Below are 20,294 nucleotides of genomic sequence, written 5' to 3'. Positions count from 1 at the left end.
ACGAGCAGCTAGACGACATCTGCTGACACACTTCACATCTACATCATCATAAGGTCCAGGTGATGTGTCCACCTGCACCTGGAGATCTGACATGTGAACATGGAACAGAAATGTAATAGAGAAAACATTAAATATCACACACACGTCACAGTCACACACACACACACACACACACACACACACACACACACACACACACACACACACACACACACACACACACACACACACACACACGTGTCACACACACACACATACACACGTGTCACGCACACACACACACACACACACACACACACACACACACGCACATACACGCACGTGCGCACACACACAAACACGGCATGATGAGTGACGACCAGATCTGGGGGGGAGGAGCAGCTTGCACTCGCTCTCTCTCTCATGTCTCTCCCTCTCGCGCGCATTCCCTTTCGGCTTTCACTCCATGCACTCTCTTACTCGCTCTACCGAACTCTCTCTCTCTCTCTCTCTCTCTCTCTCTCTCTCTCTCTCTCTCTCTCTCTCTCTCTCTCTCTCAACTGAGAGTTAACCCGCCTCCTCCCATAACACTGTGTGTGTGTGTGTGTGTGTGTGTGTGTGTGTGTGTGTGTGTGTGTGTGTGTGTGTGTGTGTGTGTGTGTGTCTGTCTCTCTCTTTTATCTCCCCCCCCCCTCTCTCTCTCTCTCTCTCTCTCTCTCTGTCTCTCTCTCATCTGTGGATTTTGATGTGCATTTTTTAATTTCTGTTTCTGAAAAGAAAATAGACTTACAAAAAAGAGAAGAAAATCAAAACATGAACCATGAGGCTGTGATTAGCTGACTTTTGTAATGTAATAAAATCTAATGTTTTAAGATGAGGTGGCACTGATGATAATAATAATAATAATAATAATAATAATAATAATAATAATAATAATAGAAAATAGCCTAAGTTCCACCATAATGTTACTAAGTCCTTATACGTTCTAAACTTTCAATATTTGAATAGACGCCTAACCAAAACACAATGTTTATTACAGATTTATGACTATGAAAACTTGACACAGTGCTGGTAAGCGACTGTTTTATTATATAAAATAATAGTCCCCTCAGTCACTTGATTGTGGAGCTGTTTGTAACTGAAGTAACAAATGGTGTGATCAAAGACTTACCTGTGACAGTCAGATTAACTCCAGGTGAAGCAGTATAGCTCCCAGCTGGATGGTTTGTTGTGAAGCTGAACTTGTACACAGCTGAGTCGCTCTCTCTCAGGTCTGTGATTCTCAGGCTGCAGTTCTTCTCATCACCACCATACTCCACACGACCTGCATACTCTGGGTCTGTTGTCACATCCACAGGTTCACCACCCTCCTCTTTAAACCACAACGTCTTCTTAACTGTGACAGGAAGGTCATCTAGGTAGGCTGGGTATGTGTAGGAGCAGAGTATGTCCACTGTTGATCCTTTGATGGCACAGATCTCAGTAGGAGTGTAAGTCACTCCCCAGTCATCCTGAGCCGCCTGTACCACTGTAACACAGAGCACATCACAAACCACAATCACATTCACAAACACATGACAGTATAGGGGTGTAAAAGAATAATCATTTAATCGATGCATCCAGGGTTCGATCGAATCATGAGACCAGTGAAGATTCACAGCCCTGTTACAGGACAGACTCTCAGCTGCAGTGGAACTGCTGCAGTAGAGCTGCACCACCACATGCACAAAATATAAATACAAATACAAATCTGATTATTTTGAGAGATATTGCGATTGCGATATCAATCACAATTTTAGTGGGAATGCTGTTAGCATTTCATTTTCACTGAAAAAAGTAAAAATGATGATGTGATTTGGTTCGTACCAAACAAGCATGTTCCCACTGGAGAATCTGATTTGTAGGCCGGGGGATCTCTATAGCACCACAATGCTTAATTTACTGCATGTTGTCAAACCACAGCTGCTCCTGTGATTTGAATATTGTACTTGGCCATATTGTGATTTTGATATTGATTCTATTATTTGTGCAGCCCTATGCTGCTGTATGTGATCCATGAACTACAGTTCTTCAAAGCACTTTGACATTTTGCTGGTCAAAGGTCAAAGTTCAAGCTCGTGGCGAGGCAAAGGGGCGGAGCTAGGGATAGGAAGGTCATAGAGGGTCGGGGTTTGACCATCGACCTATATAAGATGGACGCAATTCCATCGTCCCATAAGTGAAGCCGCTGCATGTTAGATCGCCGCCCTGACGGCTGAATCCAGTATTAGGTCACAAGGCCCGCCTCCCCATGTTAGTGGATGGGAAAATCACAACCGAAATAATCACAGTATACGTCAGATAATTTTTTTCCAAAGGTGGTTTGTATCATTTTAGATAGTCATTATCATGCTAATGCCTGTGCAAGTGGTCATTTTTCTGATCAGTTTGTTTTTAAGTAGTTATTTGACATATAAAAAGGGATAAAAATGGATGATTGACAGCTGTGGCAGCCAGTCTCAAGCCGTCATTGGCTGGACAGGGTCTGCACATAATAGATCTATTCGTCACAGACAAGACACACGGCTTTATGTTATCTAACGCTGCCTGGAGGTCGGTGGCTCATGTTGGCTGTGCTGGCTACAGACATCAATGGACCCCAATAAAAATAACATTGTTTTGAGGAATGAAAACAAATGTTTTGTGCGCGAGGAATTAACGTTGGTTGGGGACTGAAGTAAGTTCAGAAAATATGTGTTTTATGAGTTACTCCAGCTACGTTATAAGTAGGCTACACAATGGTTTTAACATGCAAGCTAGCATTAGCTGCTTGCATGTCGGCTGTTTTTCATATTACTATAACTTAACAACCGATAACGATAGCTGGAATAACACAATAATAGACACATATTTTCAGAACTGACCAGGTTGTCCAACTGACAGGAAATGTGTTTTATAACGTTAACTCCCGTCCCGGGTATAAGATGAGATGAGGGCGGCCTAGTTAGTACACAACCACCATTAGCTCATCGCTAACGGGTTAGCATGACATACAAACAGACGTTTTATTTCTTGTAGGCTATTAAAGCAACAAACGTTTTTATATGCATATCTGGGGGAAATGCTTTGACTGTGGGGATGTTCGTTGTTCACAAGCTCCTCTCTTAGTAACGATATACCAGGCAATAGACCAGGCAGCCTGGCTCAGGTCTAGGCTAATGCGGGTACAACAACGTAGCCTCACGGTTACATGTGTTAAACCAACATTTGCACCAAAAGAAATGTAATCATAAAGCCACGGAAACATTAGGCTAATCAACACAGAGCTGTTCATCCGAGAATTTCCCCCAGTGAGAGGCTGAGCCAAGCAGCCCTGGCTCCTCTTGCGGGCTGAGAGCAGCCGGAGGTCTGACTTGTCTGGCTGATACAACCATTGACAGTACAACTCAATCTCCGACAACGGAGAACGTTACAGGCTGCAGTACCCACAACACCAGCAAACAACGTTGCGTAAAGCGTCAAGGTTAGATTTGTAACACCAACATTTGCTCCAAAAGGAATTAAATCATAAAGTGAATCAAAATGCCACGAAAACATTAGGCTAGACACAGCAATCCCCCCAGTGAGGCTGGCCTGCCTCCACTTCCGGCCCGCGCTGAGAGCGCTGAGAGCACAGCAGCAGCCCGGAGGTCTGAATCTCCGACAACCAAAATCAGATTTTCGTACAGGCGTCATTTTGATAAACTGATCTCATAGTGGGAATCTTCCTGGTTACTTTTGGCGAGACAAAAAATATTACAACTTAAAGTGTAATATTTACAGAGCTAGACTGTATAAATACACAACGCACTGTGCGCATTCTAGAAACAGCAGCTCTACATAAGAAAGTTCAGAGGGGCGTGGAGCTCTCGCAGGTTCTCAATCAAAGGCGCTACTGCGCATGCTCTGGTTCACTGATCTGGCCGGATTTTGGCTTCAATACACATACAGGGCGGAGATACGGACGCTCTCTCCATTCATATTATAACTCAATGGGTTTGACGGGTGGTTAGAGGGAGTGGCTACGGGGATGTGGGAGACGGTGTCAAAGAAGGGGGTGGGGCTGGGGAAAAGGTGCTGTAGCTATGGATAGGAATGTCGTAGAGAGTCGGGATTTGAGGGCTGGGTTGGGGGAATGTCGACGGCAGTGGTTCCCAAATAGTGTGCCGCAGGGGCGTAGCTATGGGCAGTGCAGCTGCACCGAGGCCCATGGGGTACAAGGGCCCGTAGCCCCGGCCTGTTTTTTTTCCCATCCAAATTCACCATTAACTATTTACCTGAATAGTTTATGATGTTATATATAGTGTCATTGTAGTCCTTGACCATCAAAACAGGGTGTCACCTTTTCTGTATTATCATGTGTGGTTCAGGAGATATGATGCAAAATGCATAATTTGGTTAGGGCAGAAAGTAAAATGGCTGCCATGGCCACCACAAGGCATTGGCCACATGGCTCCCTTTCTGAAAATGTTCAGAGCCACAAACTGTACAAGTACAGCAAGTTTCATGCTTTTATGAAAAAGTGAAAATCATTTTCACATCACCTGGACGACCAGTGACTGAAAATGCTGTTTTCTCTGATTTGAGGTATAGTGCGGATTTTCGGCTACAGCAAGGGTTATTTTTTAGATAGGAAGTTCATCTTGGGCTCAAATTGAAGCTTATGAACTTTGGCAGTTTTTTTTATACAAATGAGGAAGTGAAATTCGCCATAAAGTGCTGGGGGGAAAAAACACTTTCCCCCCATGGGGAAAAGTGCTTTTGAGATGGCCCAAGGTATAAGATAACAGGGAATCATAGTGAAAAAAGGTAGTAGAAAACATCCTGAGGGGCATGTCTGGCTCCCGGCCTTAATAAGCATATATCACGGTCTGAAGTAATATATTGCTTTTATAAAACGGTTACCAAGTATGGCAATATGAAAGTATACTAAACAACTCAGATTTAAATCGCTTAAATCACTGTTTTGTTTTGTTTTTGGTCCGAGTGAAATGTTATGGTCTCTCCTGATTCAAAATATTGCTGAATCGCTTGGTTTGACCAAGTAAAACTATTTTTATAAGCATTTTATAAATGGCGATGCGAAAATAAATGGCGGATGAAATCCCCTGGTTCCAAAATAAGTGGACACTAAAAGGCCAATGAGACCCCGCAAGTAACTGTACTGTATGTCAAATTACACTTTTCTATGCAGGTCAGAGATCCTATCTATCTATCTATCTATCTATCTATCTATCTATCTATCTATCTATCTATCTATCTATCTATCTATCTATCTATCTATCTATCTATTTATCTATCTATCTATCTATCTTATCTATCTATCTATCTATCTATCTATCTATCTATCTATCTATACAACTATCTACTAGCAACTAGCTAGCCTAATATTTAAAATACCTGTTGGCGGGTTGCGTTGGTGGGTACATTGGTGGTTGTCAGAGATGGGAAGTATTTTAAATACATGTATTTAAAATATGTTTTTGAAATACATTTGTGTATTTTGTCATTTGTATTTGGCTGGACAGAGAAAAACAAGATGTAATTTGTATCAAAAGACCTTGTATTTTGTGTATTTTAAATACATTTCATTCTCAAATTGACACATTTTAAACATTGACGCAGGTTTAAACGGTGGAATAAAAAAAACGCAATGTGAGATGTCACTTCTACTGTGCCTCTGATTGGCTCAGAACAAACTCAACCACAAATCAGAGGCAGAGTAGGGTGAGTCTTGAGTCGCACTTCACATCACTTCTTTGTCGAAACACTAGCCACAGGATTAGCAAGTTCCGCTCACCATGAAAGCCATACTGCGGCAACTTTAAGTACCATGGTTACATGCTACTGAAAAGTCACCTTTTGTGGTGGAATAAATAATGTTGCTGTATTTCTATATTGTTAAATAAAGACTATATACTGTATGTGACAATTTACTGACACTAGGCAGTGCACTTGATTGGCTCGCTTGCTACGCAGGCTCGGTAGCTCGGCCGCTGTGTGGCCTCACCCAAGGGCGCGGGAAGGTGGGTGCTGAGGGTGCAGCAGCACCCCCTGCTGGCAAGAGATGGAATTTTCGAAATTGTTGGATTTGGCTCTACTGTGTTAATGTGCATGAGTCTGTGTAGTGGATATCTTGGGCCCTATTCTCCCACAAGCCTTCGGCGCTAAAACGGGCCTTAAACGCAAAAAAACGTGCCTTGCGCCTGTTTTGGGACGATATCAATATGGCTTTAGGCTGCCAAATGCGCTTTAGGCCGAATGGGCGTGGCGCAGTCCCAGAATGGGCCAAAGTGGGCGTGTCGGCGCTAACTACCGGCGTAGTGCTATCTTCGCACCTGGCCTACATTTAGCGCTTTGCGCCTTTGAAAACCAGGCCTATTCAGTGCGCCAGTGCACTTGTGCCTCTCCCCTGTCACCCTTCTCTGTCTCTCTCTGAAACCAGGCCTATTCAGTGCGCCAGTGCTCTTCTGCCTCTGAGTCACCCTTCTCTCTCTCTCTCTGACTCCCTCGCTCAAACAGACACAACACATAGCAGCACCCAGCTTCCCATAGGAAATAGCAGTTGTAAGTTTACTGCCTGTGAATGTCCACTCCCAGCATGCAATTGGGTCCTCCATTTCGCTACTAAATAGCAACCAAATGAGCCGAAATAGATATAAAAGGTAGATCTAAAATAATGTGTAATGGTAAGACAACCTGCAATTGTCGAACATTTCAATATTGGACCAAATAAAACATCGAAATGAAACACCACCCTATGTGAAACATATATGTCCTCTTGAGCCTATATATACCCCTTGTGGGTTTAACGTGATTTAAATAAGTGACAGCGGAACGCGCTTCTGTGATGTGCTATACTGTGATGTCCGCTCCAATAACTTGGCCCTACTTGACATTTAGTTTTACAATAAAAACACATTTATGCAATGACTTTACATAATGTAGGGTATATTTATGTGCATCGATCATTATACCTGCAGCAGGGGAGAGAAAACGATATCTTTCTGGACAAACTTTCACCAATCTAATAGGCTATATTTTTCTAGCTGATGCGTTTAGTACATTATTTTCACTTTGATCTTGCTATAGTGTAGCGTATTTACATGCTTGCAGTATTGAAACTGCAGTTAGATTGGTTTGAGAAGCATAATAATATGGAATAATAGCCTATAATGCAGTCAGACAGACAGACTGGATGAAGGGAGGGGGGGGGGGCAGAGCGTTTGGCTTTCGTCTGGTTTTGCGGGATCACTGGAATTGGAGCTAAAAAGGCAAGCGTGCGATTCGTTTATTGCAGTTATCCAATGAGCATGACGGTGCATAATTTTACGCTTAAAAGGCGTGGTTGTAATGGTTGAGGCTGCGTCTAGCGCCAGCACGACGATATCAAGTGCGCTGGTCCACGCCCACTGATTTGAGCTGCGCCAGGCGTTCGGCCTAGAAACAGCGCAGATGCAACGATAGGGACCAAAATGTTATTCACATAAAAAGACTATGGGCCCTATCGTTGCATCGGCGCAGTTTCTAGGCCGAGCGGCAGGCGCAGATCAAAGCAGTGGGCGTGGACAGGCGCACTTGATATCGTCGTGCTGGCGCTAGATGCAGCCCAAAGCATTACAACCACGCCTTTTAGGCGTAAAATTATGCACTGTCATGCTCATTGGATAAGTGCAATAAACGAATGGCACGCTTGCCTTTTTAGCTCCAATTCCACTGGTCCCGCAAAACCAGAGAAACCCAAGCCTCTGATCCCCCCCCCCCCCACCTCCCTTCATCCCGTCTGTCTCCATATATCGGCTATTATTCCATATTATGATGCTTCTCAAACCAATCTAACTGCAGTTTAAATACTGCAAGCATGTAAATACGCTACACTATAGCAATATCAAAGTGAAAATAATGTTCTATGCATCAGCTAGAAAAATATAGCCTATTAGATTGGTGAAAGTTTGTCCAGAAAGATATCATTTTCTCTCGCCTGCTGCAGGAAGGATGATGCACATAAATATAGCCTACATTATGTCAAGTCATTGCATAAATGTGTTTTTATTGTAAAACTAAATGTGAAATAGGGCCAAGTTATTGGAGGGACATCACAGTATAGCAGATGCCATTAGAAGCGCGTTCCGAAGCGCGTTCCGCTGTTACTTCTCTAAATCACGTTAACTCGACAAGGGGTATATATAGGCCCAGGAGGACATATATGTTTCACATAGGGTGGTGTTTTCATTTCGATGTTTTATTTGGTCCAATATTGAAATGTTGACAATGGCAGGCTGTGTTACCATTACACATTAATTTAGAACTACCTTTTATATCTATTTTGGCTCATTTGGTTGCTATTTAGTAGCGAAATGGAGAAACACAATGCATGCTGGGAACTCAGAGAGAGAGAGAGAGAAGGGTGACAGAGAAGAGGCAGTGAAGGCACAGAATAGGCCTGCTTTTCAAAAGCGCAAAGCGCTAAATGTACGCCAGGTCCCAAGATATCACTAGGCTGGTATTTAGCGCCGACACGCCCACTTTGGGACTGCGCCACGCCCATTCGGCCTATAGCGCATTTAGCAGCCTAAAGCCTATTGCTATCTTGCCGAAACAGGCGCAAGGCACGTTTTTTTGCGGTTAAGGCCCGTAATAGCGCCGATGGCCTGTGGGAGAATAGAGCCCTATATCCACAAGAAATGCAGACCTGGATACATCAAATGGAATTCAGTGTTTTGCAACAGTAACTAACCTGTGATCAGGCCCGTAGCCAGGGTTAGAGAAATACCGAGGTCATTTTAGCGCGGCGTGGGGGGCCCCCGGATAGAAAACTTTGTCCATTTTAAAGTAAAATGCTTCAATCTGGTGCACTTTGAGAGCAAAATGAAGAGGCTAGATCTATAAAGAACTACATACATCATTAATATCCTCTTTACTGTGCTGTTGCTTTAAAATGATCCAAAAAATAAATGTCTCCCCATATGATATAATTTATATTCTGCATACAGGTCACATGGCAGAATACTGCTCAATTAAATACAATGGCCCATCTACACAAACATCACTTACAGGGGAGTTACTTACCCATTCACTTCAATAGAACTGTCCCCAAAGTCTACCCCCAATCTAGCCTTAATCCAAAATCTGAATGTTGTGAGTTATCTCTCTTCCTTCTATAGCACACAGAGAGGAAGCAAATTGTTGCATTTCCGATCAACTGTCGCATTAAAACATCAATGACAGATTAATAGATCTGGGGACCGGGGCTATTTTTCATTTTTTTTTGGTGTGGAAAATACCGAGGTCATGACGGTAAAACCTTAAACCTTTTTCTAGAGACAATAGCAGTTGGAAGTTTTGCTTCCATTCTGCTGCCGATGCTAATAAACGATCTCAGACACGCGTGGTTGTCAAACAGAAATGATGGAAATCACGTCTTGAAATAGACTCAACAACAACAGCCATGGAGAACTCACAGTCTGACCTGCGGTGATGCACATGTCTTTTTCCAGCTTTTTCATTTCCTTTGTTATTGTCATCTGTAGTGGTTATTTGCATAAAAACTGATTAAGAAACGATTGTATCTTGATTTAAATATGTGCTTTGATTTAAAAATGTAACTCTATTTGTAACTTGAGTTACTTGAAAAAGTAACGATATATTACTGAAATCCTATAAGTAATAAGTTATATTACTGAGTTACTGCTAAAAGTAATACATTACATGTAATATGTTACTTTTGTAATGAGTTACCCCCAACACTGTCAATGAGAAGTTCCTGTCTAAGAATGAAAGGCATGTCATTAAACACAACACAATCACTATGCCATACCTTGCACGCCATGTGAGACAATCACACTGCAGAGAACCAAGAGAGTCCACGTCATGTTTCCACCTAACATGCTTCAAACCTTGATGCCTTATATAGCCTACGAGGGATCAGCTGAGCACATTTTGGTAAACAAACAGCGTCACTGGGCGGCACCGGCAATGGAACCCTATGGAGCCTGAGCTTTAGGAGTGTCTCACTCTAGCCGTCTACCAAACTAAACTGCGACAGTTCACACAACTTTAACACAGCATGCAGAGATGGGCGAAAATACATCAAAAAGTATTTTGATACAAACGATAAATACTTGCTCAAAACATGTATCACAATATAAAATACTGGTCTGAAAAATGTATTTGAAATACATAAAAATACATTTTATAAAAACTGATAAAGAGCTGTAACGATTAGTCAATTCATCGATTAATTACCAAATATTACATTAATTGCCTATTTTGATAATCTATTAATCATTTTGAGACATTTCTTGAAGGAAGAATGTCCTAATTCTCTTATTCCAGCATCTTAAATGTGACATCAATCAATCATGAGGGGATTCAGCACACTTTATCTGGGCAGACTGATTGAATCATTGCAGATCTATTCAGACCTTAGGTCGCCCCCGAAATGATTTAGCCGGGGACCTTTGGTCGCTGTCGAATGTCGGCCCCTCAGCATTTTAGCTTGCATGACGCCCCTGGCCTTCTGTGAGGGCTTTTGACTTACAGTATAGCCAGCATTTCTACATGTTAACCTCAAGTTGATCATGTTCAGCCATAGATATCTGACATCATAATAGTATACACATATATATAACTGAAATCTAGAAAAAACATTGTAGGTCCCCTTTAAACAACTTCACATCCACCATCATCATCATAATTATTGACTAAAATCATCTTATGACATCACTGATGATGTCATAGGCATGTGAAGTTGAGCAAATTGTGCGCTGCGTATGCCAATACTGCAGGTGAGGCCACGCAGCAGCCGAGCTGCGTATGCGAGCTGCAGGGCGGGTGAGGCCGCACAGCGGCTGAGCTACATTACACTATAATACTTAATTCTGCCAAACTCAGACCTCTTGTCCTCAATTGGGGACACCTGCATCTACAATTTTGTCATAGCAGAAGAAGAAAAATCTACTTCCTGTCAATACAAGATGGCTACCATAACAACCAAATCCTTCTACCAGCACTCCCGAGCAGTGTTGGGGTAACTCATTACAAAAGTATACATGTAATATATTACTTTTAGCAGTTTTCAGTAATATTATACCAGTTACTTTGTCAAGTAACTCAAGTTACAAATTGAGTTACATTTTTGTAAATCAAAGCACATAATTAAATAAAGATACAATAATTTTCTAATCAAACTGTATGTTTTTATGCAAATAACCACTACAGATGACAATAACAAAGGGAAAGAATAACATTTAGAATCTTGGATTGTTTACACTGACTTCAAGACAGTTTACATTATTTTTCGCGATGGTTCCGGGGCAGCGATGTCATTCTGCTGCTGCTGTTGTTTTTGTGAAAGTAATAGAAAAGTAGTGTAATAATGTAGTATATTACATTTTGAATGTAACTTGCCCAACACTGCTCCTGAGACAAACGTGGCCAAGGTAATAAATAGGGGTGTCACAATATATCGTCCCACGAAATTTCGCGATAGTAAAACGTCACGATATGTATCGTTGAGATGAAATCTCATATCGCAAAAAAAAAAAAAAAAAAAAAAAAAGATTTTTCAAAAAATAGACTAAGAAACGTCTTTGTTTGTTGAAGTTCAATGTGTGGAAAGTAGTTCAGTTGAACAAGTCTCTGAAGAGACACATGAGAAGTTATACAGGAGAGAAACCATTCAATTGTTTTTCTGGCAAAACTGTTTACTTGACAGGAAAAACTGAAGATGCATAAAAAATAGATTAAGAAAAGTCTTGTTGTTTGAGTTTGAAGAAAAACTGAAGATGCATAATGAGAATTTATACTGCTGAGAAACCTTTTAGTTCAAAGTAAATCTAAGTGACGGTGTAACTCATTCTATTTCAAGATGAGCCTTATCTCCAATCTCATGTTTTTTCTAGTTGTTATTGTAATAACAATTTCCCACAACAGCATGTTTTGTATTTGTGCATTTCAAATAAAATACTACTTTTCCAGTCATATATTGTCATTATTCAAGTTTAAAAAAATATTGTTAAAATCGTATCGTATCGTATCGTTATCGTGAACCCAGTATCGTGATACGTATCGTATCGTGAACTGAGTGTATCGTGACACCCCTAGTAATAAACTTTTCAACCATTTTTGACCGATTTCCACCAAAATCGCCAGGAACCATCTATGGACCAAGCTCTAGAAATGGGCTTTTTGAAACTTTTGAAATCTACTTTCGTTTATAAGATATTAACTCTTAAAGTTGTAAGAGGGCGTGGCCTCTCAGCTAAATTGTCATAACTTCATGCATTAAGGAATCTTCACGAAACTTGCTGTGGATGTTCAAGGATCATCACAGACCATGTGTGTCAAATTCTGTGCAATCCGACCAAAAGGGGGCGCCATAAACCACAGAAATGGGCGTGGCCTAACACAAAGAAGGCCGTAACTCCGCACCTGTTTGTCCAATGATCGCAAAACGTGGCAGATATATCAAGGAGGATGTCCTAGTCAAAATCAGAAGTTTTGTCATCATTGGTGAAAGTCGGCGGGGTCTATGGTGTAAGCATGTAATAGCGGTAAATCAAGTCCATTCGCATCCCTAGATCCCTGGTAATGATGGAATCAAATTATAAATCTAAAGGAAAACAACTACACTCGGTAGTCCAGAGTAGAAGCTGAAGTACTTGTTTTTTTCTCTCACACCATCACTGTCACTTTCTGCAGACACTCAGATTGTCAACAGAGAGAACAGACTTCATTGCCTTCTTTTTAGAAAAGTCTTGCATGCAAGTTAATAGCAGATAACTGTTAAGTGCAGGATTGATTTTAATAGCCATAGTGAGTAATCAATCATATTACAAATGATGAATTTGACTTTGTGCAGTATGCACCGCAGTGATCACATCAAGCACAAGATGAAGCAAACAGGAAAAAAATACAATTATAAAGTGCAAAGTAAATGTCCTTTAAAGTGATATATAATGAGGGGGAGGGGGTAGGATAGTGTCCATGGGATAATGTCCATGTATAATGTTCATGTAAATCTCAGTGGTTTTGCTCAGGGGAGAGGGAGTGACAAAGTCCTGATTTGTGGGGACCTTCCAGGTCTGATTGAAGAGGCAGATGATGACATTCGGTTGGTTGACCTGTTCCCTTAAAGCCTCACAACCTCATCTGGAATCTGTGGTGACACTGGTTCTTTTGCAGCAGCAGAGCATTGCAGCTTTCTCATTTTGTTGGCTCTTTCATATCTCCCCATACTTGGCTTGCTGCTCTCTTCTGGGCTGTGACTGTGACAGTCCAGACAGTACTGTCACTTCAGTGACACTGAACTTATTATTATTATTATATTATTATCTTATTATAAACCAAACATCAAAAATAACATCTCCACCCTCTTTGCTTTGCTCATAGTCTTCAACTAAACCATAAATATCGCAGTATAAAGCATATAAAACACATTTTAATTATGTTTTTAATTGACGTTGCAATTCCAATACAAAACAGCAGAGGGTGGTGGAGACCCTAAGCACCCGCACTTCCCGCATCCATGGTTGGTGCACACAACCCAGCACTATTACCAAGGGAAGCTTGCTGACAGGTGGCAATCAGGTATACAAGGGGTGTAGATATAGCCTGGGTAAACCCAGCCTCCATGTGACCTCTATACAGGCATAGCATGTGACGTCACGTTGAAGGCTGGGTTTACCCAGTCTAGTGTAATGACTGTAATGCATTACTGCCCAACACTGATCAAAATAGACAACCATCACAACCATTACGATCGTCGTCACATGCATTTATTATTATCAGAACAAAGTAGCAAATGCTTATATAACTTTAGGCTACATCATAATGGACAAAAACATATCATGGACAAAAATCACATAATTACGAAGCACAATTTAGCACATAAACATTTGTCAAAATCAACAATCAGAAGCAGTGGGTAGGGTTAGGTAGGTGTTTAAAAAGACCAGCAAGTTCATAGTATAAAGTTCATATAGTGGCAACATTTACAGTAGCACTGTGTGGCGTGTGTGCACAGACAGGTGAGCACCAGTAGACTGAGGTGTTTAAAACAAACAAACGTAATCACATCATCTCCTTAAGCTTAGCTCCCTGTCATCCTCCTCTGGCACCATCAGATGACCCGCGGGGTGATGGCCGTCGTCACCTATGACCTGGAAGAAGTCCTCCTCCTCGCTGTGGCAGCCGGTGCTGTCGGCTCCCTGCGCGCACTCCTTGGCTCTGAGCTGTTCCAGCTCCGCGCTGACGCTGACGCCGCCCTCCTCTGCGCTCTCCTCGCTGCTCTCCTGGCTGCTGTCACTGGTCTCGTTGGTCTGGTCGCTCTCGCTGCTGGTGCTGTCGCTGCTCTCGCTGCTGGTGCTGTCGCTGCTCTCGCTGCTGGTGCTGTCGCTGCTCTCGCTGGTGGCGTCCGTGACACCGGCAGAGTCGCTGGCGTCGCTGCTGCCGGCGTTGCTCTCCATCAGGGTCAGGCTGGTGTTGCCCTGAGCCCCCCATCTAAACGCCGTGCCGGGGGAGGGGGGAGAGGCCTGGGTCTGCTTGTTGCCCAGGTCATCTGGCTGACCTTTGACCTCCGTGCTGCTGCTGTTGTCCTCAGCGCTCAGGACTGAGACGACACCCGCAAACCCTCGGATCCAACCCTGTCGAAATGAATGAGGAGTTCTCGTTAGGGCTGGGTGATATGGACCAAAAAATCATAACTAATCTCAGCATTTCTAGGCTGAATGATGACGATACACAATATATATATCTCAGTATTTTCTACAAAGTGGGCTAAATGTTCAGTTGTAAGTCAAAGCCACATGTGAGATGTCAAAGCACTTTTATTAAAACAAGACTGTGATCAAAATCAAATGCATATAAAAAATGCCATAAAGTGCTTTCACAAAATTATTCACACAATGATATTTCTGATAAATAATCATCGGTTTTGTGGGTATCATGACTAGCGGCAAATAATAGAACAGCTAGAACAGTCTGGTGAGTTCAGAAAATGACATCATTCACTTTACTGTAATGCAGCCTTTGAAACCAGGGGGGGAAAAAACTACCGTATCACGAAATTACGATATCCTAAATCTAAGACGATATCTAGTATCATGTGTATCACAATATCATTATAATATGGATATATTCCCCCGGACATAGTTATAGTTTTTCTATCTCTTCTATCACTAACATCGCTATTCAGATGCATAGTTTTGCTGTGATATTTGCATACTATTCTGCAAAGAAATATCATTATAGGATTACTAAAGCTCCTCAAACTTCCTTGATTATGTGTGACCCTTTGCATATTAATCACAGGTCAATCTCACAGATTCAAAACAGTGTTTGTCAGTGAAAGTGTACTTTATCTCACCTTGCGTAGGTTCTCCTCACTGGCCAGGCTGTTATCTTGGGTCTCTCCCATAGTGAGTGCCTGTGGCGACATGAAGAATATGAGCTTAGGGGCAATCTTAATGACACATGCCATACATACAACTCTCTCATCAAATACATTGAATCAAAGCAGAGCGGTGCAAACCAAAGAACAAACCCTAAACACATGCCATGATGCTCACGTGTGTTTGACGAAGTGATTGTATTTGCTCTTACCGTGTGTTCATCTGATTGGCTGTCGCTCTCCTCCGAAGTCTGCAGGAAAGAAACAGGCGGCTTTAGAAGATGCAAGATGCAAAGTTTTATTCCCTACAGGAATTTAAAGGGGCCATGAAACACTTGATCGTGTGACTATAGTTCATTTGCATTTCATCGTAGACAAGACAGGACACCGCTTTCGAGTCTGAAATGTACCTAGATTTACTAGAAAGATTCACATTTCAGCTTTTCACCATACAGTAGGTTGACTGTATACAGTAGTAAGGATTTTGAACGTTTTGATGAATCAAAACAAGCACAATCCCAGTGAGAAACACAACAGCATATATACTGTGAGCCTCTTAGAATTCAAAATCCTTACTCTCAACAGCCTGTACTCCACTTGTTGTAGAAAATTGAAGTTCCATTGGCATTTCCTAATCAATAAGCTTAATTGCATACACATAATTAATGCTATGAGTTATTAGTCATAAGACATCTCACACATGCAGAAATGGAGACGCACACACATAGGAGGAGATTTCAATTCCATTCTACAACATCACTACTGTACTGTACTGTACTGTACTGTGCTGCACTGTACTGTACTGTACTGTACTGCACTGCACAGCACTGCACTGTACTGCACTGTACTGAACTGTACTGTACTGTACTGTACTGCACAGCACTGCACTGCACTGCACTCGGCTGTGAATCTTCGGCCTCACGATTCGATTCGATTACGATTATCGATGCATCTCGATGCATCTTCAATCGATGTATTACTTTTTTCCCCAATACATGATTTATTTTTTCTCACTTTATTTTTTCTCACTGTGTGGCTACTTTTAAAATAAAAGTGCATTTGGAATTGCATTGTATTATGATCCAAATAAACAACTGCATGTACTTCCATTATATTTTATTCGATTATTAAAAACAAAAACAAAAACAAAAAACGATTTTTGACATTTGTGAATCGATGCAGAATCGTGCATGTCCGCATCGCGATGCATCTTATAATCGATTATTTTTGACACCCCTACTGCTTACTGTACAGTCAACCTAGTGACATCATCTAGCAGCACCCTAGTTGGTGAAAAGTTGTTCATCTTTCTAGCAAATCTAGGTCAATTCAAGAGTTGTAAGCAGTGTCCTGTCTCGTCTGAGGTGAAATGCAAATCAAATGGAGTCATATGATCAAATGTCCCATGTCCTCTTTAATAGTTAGTGCAGCACAACTGCGGATGTAAGTAGCTCACCTTGTCCTCTGATGTGGATTCTGATGACTCTGACTCTGATGACTCTGACTCTGATGACTTGGAACTCTGGAGAAAATAAAATAAAAAATAAACACATTTGATCAGGAGACCTCAACCAATCTTTTTTTTAGCGCATTTAAGAATCATTTGACGTTTCCTCTCTTGAGCCGTGGAGAGGTTGAGGAATCAAAACAACTCACTTGATTTGAGCTATCTTCTTCAGAGCTCTGGAAGACAAATAGGAATAGATCTCAGTTGAGGTTGGAAAACAGATCAAACCAATTCAAAGAAAAACATATGTGTCAGTAACATTGAATTTGTCAGTAATCAATCTTTTACACATCGTCGTCATCTTTTTTATAGCCTACCTGGAGCTCTGAGGTGTCCCTTTCAGATGATTGCGAATCAGATAAACTTAGAGTCTGGGTGGGGGGAGGGAAGACAAAAATGTCAGCAAAAACCACAATGCATTTAATCATATACCCTGCAGCTGCAAACATCAACAACCCTCAAACATTTACGATCCATTCATGTTGCTGCACGTGGGTGTGGACGCTGTCGTAAACAATAGAGTCTGAATTCTCTCTGGAGGTTTGTGGAGTTTATGAGTTTGCGCAACAATTGTACGTTTTTCTGTTGAAATAGGATTGAATATATTGGATAATGAGCTGTATTTCCAATAACACTCACCGTGTTTGTTTCCAACCCGTTTGGTTTCACGTCAACATTGTACAAAATCTGTCAAGGAAAGAAACAAATATGGTATTGGCAAACGTGAATAAATATAACACGTCTCAGATGGCATTTCAGAATATCAACACGTGCTCAGCGGGGAGTTTATCTGGTTCAAATGTGTCAACCTGTAAACTCTTGGCTGACCACACTGCTTTGTAGATACACACGGCAGGTATTTTCACAATAGGAGACAATGATCACATGACAAAAGAAATCTCAAACTGAAAGAAACACCATAGGATGAAGATGATCCTTTTGAGTTGCTACTGTATGATGTCTGTGATTGAAAAGGGCCTTAGAGTACATGCAAGAAAATACTCCCACAACAGTACAGAGCCACCTGAAGCCGCAAGGTGGGCAACATTATGCTGCTGTCTACTTCATTTTGATCACAGCCTCGACACTTAAATAAAATTAGCATGCTAGTTTTTGGGGGGGGGGGGGAATAATCTGTAGAATCAAGTCATCAAGTAGAAATTCAGTTAAATTTGCTCTGAGTTGCGTAATGTTTACATTTACCAGTTTAAGTTTACGTTGTTATTGTGAGGGTAGCATACTCACAGGGTTGGCAAAGACTGCTCCAATCAGGCAAAATGTTACTATGGTGATTTTCATTCTGTAACAGACATGTAATCGACATTGTTAACAACATTGATCCAGCACCTGAACTGACATCATCTGTAAACAAAAATATATCGTGAATGCATTTCACTTCAGTAGATGATATTTACTCTCCCCAAGGGCGGGAATTATTTTTGCAGTTCAGCGTCAACATAAACATTGAGAACACATAAGAAGCGTAGAGAATGTGAAGTGAGTGACAAAAATGTAGCAAAGAATACAGAAAATGAAATGTAGTCCACGCTGCACCCACACATTAACAGAGTGAGTTATGAACTAAAACACACACACACACAAAAAACATTTTTATGCTATAATTAGAACAATCAATTACCTTTTTGTCTTTTTTGTCGTTTAGAATCAGAGGTAGAATAAATAAAATGTAGCTGGTGGTCCTTGCGTAGTGCAGGCTATACTGCAGCGCTATAGTGCTATAGCTGTACTGTACCACGTATGGAAGCAGGCTGAATTTGTGGATGTGTTGAAGGAAACACAGACGACTATATATGCAGCCTCAATTAACATGTTGCATCACTTCCTCCCAGACGTCTGTCAACATGTGAAGGTGTTCCTTGAGGTACTTCTTGGAGATTCCTCCGGAAACCAAAGCACAAAACAAACACACTGGCATAATGAGGATCACACACCCCCGCACGCGCACGCACGCACGCACACACACACACACACACACACACACACACACACACACACACACACACACACACACACACACACACACACACACACACACACACACACACACACACACACACACACACACACACACACACACACACACACACACAGCACACAGCCACTACATTTCCTCCACCCCCGCACTGTCTTAAGTGAAATACAGTATAATTTAGCATCCTAAACCATAGGGTTTGTGGCCAGTTGAAAAAACAAACTCACCCACTCACAGAGGAAAGGAGGGCCAGACATGAACATGTTGATATCCGGTGGAATGTTGTTGTTTTTTTAGTTGTAGTTGTTTCTTTCTGTCATCTTTCAAAAAAGCCATCAAAACCCGCCTTTTCACCCTTGCGTTTGACCTATAATCTTTTTACTCTGTTATCTATTTTCATCTTTTTATATGTCTTTATTAAAATAATGTTATCCTGTGTTTCTAAAGCATCTTTGAGCCCTGAGAAGTGCACTATATAAATGTAATTTATTATTATTATTATTATCATTCACTAATACACAGGACAAGATGTTGCTATCTTTTGTGCCAAAATCCAAGGTAAAACACATGTAGAATCCCAATCCAGATTTAAAAACAAGCAAATAAACGAGTGATATAACCACGATCATATGCAACACCAAAGGAGACATCAGGCTACACCATCATAGATCTACAGTCATTCAGATGGACCAATCACCAGTGACCTACCCTAGCCAACAGCAGTATGCAGCATGTCATTGGGGTTCTCAAGTGGGCACCTTCCTTCACCGATGTTTCGTTAAGTTAGGCCCACGACACCTCAAGAAGGCTTAACGGTGAAATCCAGCATCCTGGAAACACCCCCCTCTATGCTACAAACTCCATTTGACCTCACCATCTAATGCCTTCCATCAACCTAGCATTAACCTAGCCTTAGCCTTGAAACTGGCCTTCACCTAGAATTGGCCTAGCCATCCCAGGTCGGTTCCATATGACATTCTTAACTACACCACCAGTACCACTGTCAATGATTCGGCCCTGTTGATGCGGACTGTCAATCATGACCAGCAGCAATAGAAATCAGTTATTATTATTATTTTATTGTGCACGGTCTCTAGACGTTGATTGATTGTTGTTTGGGGTAAAAAGCAAAGAAATCTGACCCTGATGTATTCCAGTGTTGTGAAGGTAACACGTTAAATGGGTTTTCAAAGAAGAGGTGTAAGGCCCATGTAGGATGGCTAGAGGTTAGATTTTCTGCCCGAACCTGAGCCCTGCCCGACCGGGCCCGGTCCGGGTCTGCACAATAGTAGGGAAATTCGGACCCAGGCCCGGCCCCCAAGCCCGGGTCTGATCGACCGAATCTGATCGTTCTCCTGATAAGGCTGGTTGGCCACTTCAATGGTGGATGACACGTTAGGGATAAA

At 41.7% G+C, this 20,294-nt stretch overlaps 2 protein-coding genes across 2 annotated transcripts in view; both read right to left on the bottom strand.

Annotated features, from left to right (window-relative positions):
* Positions 1 to 9,869, bottom strand: part of LOC310775812 (CUB and zona pellucida-like domain-containing protein 1) — a gene marked incomplete at its 5' end in the record, with an annotated part of 17,902 nt that extends 8,033 nt beyond the window's left edge. The window contains one exon of the mRNA XM_083635941.1: positions 9,815 to 9,869. Within this exon, the coding sequence (XP_083492067.1) occupies positions 9,815 to 9,869 (55 nt within the window). The remainder of the gene's footprint in view (positions 1 to 9,814) is intronic.
* A 3,615-nt stretch (positions 9,870 to 13,484) lies between these two features.
* Positions 13,485 to 18,651, bottom strand: scpp1 (secretory calcium-binding phosphoprotein 1). The gene is made up of 9 exons (XM_083635517.1): positions 18,535 to 18,651; positions 18,141 to 18,195; positions 17,535 to 17,582; positions 17,213 to 17,266; positions 17,045 to 17,071; positions 16,845 to 16,910; positions 15,601 to 15,639; positions 15,365 to 15,424; positions 13,485 to 14,642 (listed from the first exon to the last, which is right to left on the bottom strand). Exons 2-9 carry the CDS (start codon positions 18,192 to 18,194, stop codon positions 14,076 to 14,078), a joined length of 915 nt encoding a protein of 304 aa, XP_083491643.1. The 5' UTR covers position 18,195; positions 18,535 to 18,651; the 3' UTR covers positions 13,485 to 14,075.
* Between the last annotated feature and the right edge of the window lie 1,643 nt (positions 18,652 to 20,294).

The sequence above is a fragment of the Poromitra crassiceps genome (assembly GCF_964638095.1).
Source record: "Poromitra crassiceps genome assembly, chromosome: 4".
Classification (NCBI taxonomy): domain Eukaryota; kingdom Metazoa; phylum Chordata; class Actinopteri; order Beryciformes; family Melamphaidae; genus Poromitra; species Poromitra crassiceps.
This window is presented reverse-complemented; position numbering and strand designations above follow the sequence as displayed.

Excerpts from the sequence above, each read along its gene's own strand:
- scpp1 (XM_083635517.1), bottom strand. The coding sequence starts at position 18,194 with ATGAAAATCACCATAGTAACATTTTGCCTGATTGGAGCAGTCTTTGCC. Across the intron at positions 15,640-16,844 it reads AATCCACATCAGAGGACAAG|ACTTCGGAGGAGAGCGACAG; the intron begins GTGAGCTACTTA and ends TCTTTCCTGCAG. Across the intron at positions 14,643-15,364 it reads GTGAGGAGAACCTACGCAAG|GGTTGGATCCGAGGGTTTGC; the intron begins GTGAGATAAAGT and ends TCATTTCGACAG.